The following is a 4,678-nucleotide window of genomic DNA, read 5'->3' as shown; positions in this document are numbered from 1 at the left end:
GAATACAGGGTTGTACATGTTGTTACCTATACCCCTGAACCCTTGGTTAGATGTGAGCATGGACTTTGTATTGGGGCTCCCACGTACACAACGAGGTAATTATTCTATTTTTGTGGTTGTTGATAGATTCTCCAAAATGGCTCATTTCATCGCTTGCAAAAAAACTAGTGATGCATCGAGGGTGGCACAATTGTTTTTTCAGAAATTGTTAGATTGCATGGTGTACCCAAAACCATTACCTCTGATAGAGATACCTGGTTCTTGGGTCATTTTTGGCGGACTTTGTGGAAGAAAATGGGGACTAAGTTACAGTTCAGCAGTGCCTATCACCCCCAAACAGATGGACAAACCGAGGTAGTGAATTGAAGCTTGGGAAACCTATTACGAAGCATTGTTGGTGAGAAGCCTAAGCAGTGGGATTTGGCTTTACCCCAAGCAGAATTTGCCTACAATAGTTCTGTGAATAGATCCACAGGTAAATCTCCATTTCAGATTGTTTATGGCCGAAATCCTTCAGGTGTCCTCGATCTGTTGCAGCTACCACTTGGGGACAGAATTAGTGATGATGGGGAAGCATTTGTTGAACACATTCAACAATTACAATAGACAGTGAGACAAAAATTGCAAGACAGTAACCAATAGTACAAAAGTCTAACAGATGTTGGTCGACGCCCTCAAGTCTTTAACGAGGGTGATTTGGTGATGGTTTATTTGAGGAAAGAGAGGTTTCCTAGAGGAACCTACCACAAGTTGAAGTACAAGAAGATTGGTCCTTGCAAGATTCTTAAGAAAATCAATGATAATGCTTATAAGGTTGATTTACCAACAAATCTTGATATTTCACCTGTGTTCAATGTTTCTGATTTATATGTATTCCATGGGTCGGATCAGGGAAATAACAATGAGGAGGAGGTGGATTGGCAACAAACCATTCCATGTAGGAAAAAGGAACAGATTGCGCATATCCTAGATAAGAAGATTGTTCAGACTCAACAAGGACAATATAACAGGTATTTGGTACAGTGGGAAGGCTTCGCACCGGAGGAAAGTACATGGATCACAGAGAGGGAATTGTAGGCCTTGGACCCCATTCAGTGGCAACAATTTGAGAATAGCAACTTGCAGGAGTTGCATTCTTTTCAACTAGAGGAGAATGATGCATCGACTTCTGCATTCCATAACTTTAAAAATTAATAATTTTCAAAAAAATAATAATTTTTTTTTTAATAGCAATTCTTTGTATATATAAAAAAAATTACTAGAGTTGATTGTGGAAAGAAAAGGGATTATTAGCTGATACGGTGTATTATTCTATATTTTTTGTAATTTGTATCTGGTTTTCCTTTGGGCTGCATCCCATTACAATATTAAAATAACTTGAAATATTATCATTATAGTTACAAAATCTTTACAAATCCAATGATAAATGATTAAAAATTTTAATACATTATTTATAAACTTTCATTTATTATAAATAAATATTTATAATAATTTAAATATATTATTTATGGACTTTTATGTTATAAATATTTATTTTTTAGTTACGAGATCTTTACCAATTCAATGATAAATAATTAAGAATTTTAATACATTATTTATAAACTTTCATATATTATAAATAAATACTTATAACAATGTCTTATTTATGGACATTTTATATCACAAATATTTATTTTTTTACAAACTCTAATGATTGAATAGCGTAGCAAAAAATATTATTTTATACTATTTATAATCTTTCTTATGTCGTAAATATTTATTTTTTATAAACAAAGCCTAATTTATATATATGTATGACTAATTTATATGTGCATGAAAGAATTTTAATAAAAAGTTTATTACTTGATTTATTGTTGAATTGAAGCTTCTGTGATCTATATCAAGTTTATGAGAGATTTTTCGGCGTAAATCACATGATATTTCATTTTTCAACGCGTTTCGAACCAACCAATGTGGTTCATCGTCAAGATAAGTTGAAAAATCAAATCAAGCTTTGCATTTTGAATAGTTAGAGCAGAACCTACAATGGCTATAATTCTTGACCAGGCAAAGGCTATATTGACTAACGACTAAATTTCACTGGGAACAGTGAGTTAGACTAGACTAAAGGCATAAAAATAAGTTAAATTTAATAGATTATTAAATTGATAATTACTTATATTATTATTAAATTAAAAATCAAAGGGAAATATGAATTTACATAGAGATTTTAACTATTTTATAAAATTATATATATATATAAATTAATTTTAAAAAATTATTAAATTAAAAGTTAGTTATAGAAGGTATTAACTATTTAATAAATATATATAAAAATATAAATATTGAAATAAGTGTTAGAAAGAATAAAACTATAATATTAAAAGCTCAACTTTAATTAATTGTTTATTTAATTGTTAAATTAACATATTATTATATAACGATTTCAATATTAAAGTAAATTATATTTTTTTTATCAGCGAAAATTATTAGCAAAAAAAAACTACATATATCAATCAATAAAGAACAAAGGTCAAAGGATACGAAATAACAAGAACAAGTAATAAATGATGGAGGGAAGAAAAGGACTCGGAAGAGAATGCTGGGACCCAACAACTACTCATCTTAAAGTGATCCGTTCGGCCTTTTTTCAATCTCAAGAACTTCCTTAAATTTCGGATGATAGAACTGCGAAATTTTAGCAATAACACTAGTCCTCAATAAAAACCAAACATCATTTTATTGTAAATTTTTAAGTTCCTCATGTTTCAAAGGGTGTACTTTTCTCCTGATTTTATAAAAAGAAAAACGTAACGGCGGATAAGAACCAAGCAAGCAAATATTGTAAACAACTGAAATATCCTGACATATTTTTATTGATAGACTTCCATATATGTTATTGGATTGGGCTTATCTTTTCTCCTTGTAATTGAATGTTTATTATTTTGTACATCTATGTGTAGATGTTTATAAAACATGTATACAGTTGCAACCGTTCCGGGTACACATCACTTCACCATGTCAAACTGCAAGAACCTACGTGCGAGAGTCGGCCAAGGCTCGATCATACGACGCAATTTATTTAAGAGGTGTAACTGCTGATTCTTAATCTTGCCGCCACCCTCTTTTGCATTGTGCAACAACTTCCTCAACCACACGCTTAACCAACAACGCTTCGTATCTGCACGCAGTTGCAATAACGGATGGATCAAACGAAGAAGTCGAGAGGACTCAAAATCCATCGGTGCACTCACATAGCATCTTTTTATTGTTTAAAACATTAACCAAGCAAAGAGATATGAAAAGAATTAGGGAGAGTGACAAAACCTCATCTAGTGATCAACCCACCCGTTTGTGTCGTCGAGTTTCCAGCCTGAGAGATTAGACACTCTGAACAGAGCACCTTTCCATCTTTCAATATCTTCTGGTGTGTGAATTCCGCTACTCTCATGGTCTTCGAAAGACTTGGCAAATGGGCTTCCGGATCTCTCCGGGTGACGGACCTGCCATGGAGCCACTTTGTAAAACAGAGGGATGGCCCTCCCGTGCTCCTGTGTTGCTATTAGGGAGACTTCGTTGAGGCACCACACAGAGGATGCGTACTGTGGGGAGAAAATAGGAATCCTAATTCGACTGCACTCAATGGCATGCTTTAGAGTCGCATTAATATCCTCCCCTTTCTTGAGTTGATGGCCATCATGGAACACACGGATTTTTTTGTTAACCGTGAGGGCTCTATAGAGGTGATCTACGAAGCCTTTTCTGACATTTGAACCTCTGAAGCTCAGAAACACCTCATATCTCCATGCCATCCTCACTCCCACTGCCATTCAAAAAGAAACGAAATCGCTATTCGAGATTAAATGGTTGATTGTTTGCTTAACAAGGGCTAAGCCAGGGAAGCTTTTTATAGAAGGGAGGACTAAAAACTAGATTCCGTCAACGCGTCGATCTTCAAATCTCCCACTGTTGCGCCTTCGTAGTAGTGTTGGAAGTGTGGTAGAAAATGAGAGATCTTAGGAGAGTGGGAAGCAGTACTATGCCGCACAGTGCTTGCGAGAGTCACACTGTCGTCCTGAGATAAAGACAAGCGACACAAAAGAGTGAGATATTAGAGGAGAATCGGCAGGTTGAACACTGACTTATCATGATGGAGGAGGAAAGGAGGCTTTCAGTCGGATTTATTTTGTCTCCTTTTCATGGAGCGAAGAGGCCAGGAATAAGTGAATGCTAATATCGCTGGACCGCGCCTTCACTATCCCCCATTCTTGTGACATTAAGTGAACGATAAAGTCAAGATATAATTTTGGGAGTCGTTTACTGAGGGGAGGAATTGCTTCGAAGGTTGAAATGGTTAAAATTTAAAAAAAAATTGTTGTAGATGTTTTTAGAGTGGAAATAGATTTAGCACTATAAAAATTCTTTGATACACTTAAAATCTTGAAATTTAACAACTATAACTTAAATTTACAAGACAATAAATTTTGTCAATTATTAAAAAGAAAATAAATTACTTTGTCAATTATTAAAAAGAAAATAAATTACTGTTTAGCAAAAAAAATCCTCCCAACCTTATAAGTGTGTGAAGGAAAATGAGTTACTGTTTAGCAAAGAATCCCTCGCAACCTTATAATTGTGTGAAGGACAATGAGTTACTGTTTAGCAAAATAAATCCTCGCAACCTTATAAGTGTGTGAAG

The 4,678-nt window shown here is 34.2% G+C and overlaps 1 protein-coding gene across 1 annotated transcript; it reads right to left on the bottom strand.

Annotated features, from left to right (window-relative positions):
- Positions 1-3,084: 3,084 nt before the first annotated feature.
- Positions 3,085-3,809, bottom strand: LOC149143950 (toll/interleukin-1 receptor-like protein). The gene is made up of 2 exons (XM_089451997.1): positions 3,328-3,809; positions 3,085-3,160 (listed from the first exon to the last, which is right to left on the bottom strand). Exons 1-2 carry the CDS (start codon positions 3,807-3,809, stop codon positions 3,085-3,087), a joined length of 558 nt encoding a protein of 185 aa, XP_089308123.1.
- Positions 3,810-4,678: the final 869 nt, after the last annotated feature.

This window comes from Pinus tabuliformis, chromosome X (assembly GCF_031772625.1).
Source record: "Pinus tabuliformis cultivar Carrire ecotype Pingquan chromosome X, CPIR1, whole genome shotgun sequence".
In the NCBI taxonomy this organism is placed as follows: Eukaryota; Viridiplantae; Streptophyta; class Pinopsida; order Pinales; family Pinaceae; genus Pinus; species Pinus tabuliformis.
The sequence above is the reverse complement of the archived record's forward strand: the minus strand, read 5'-3'. Positions and strand labels throughout refer to the sequence as shown.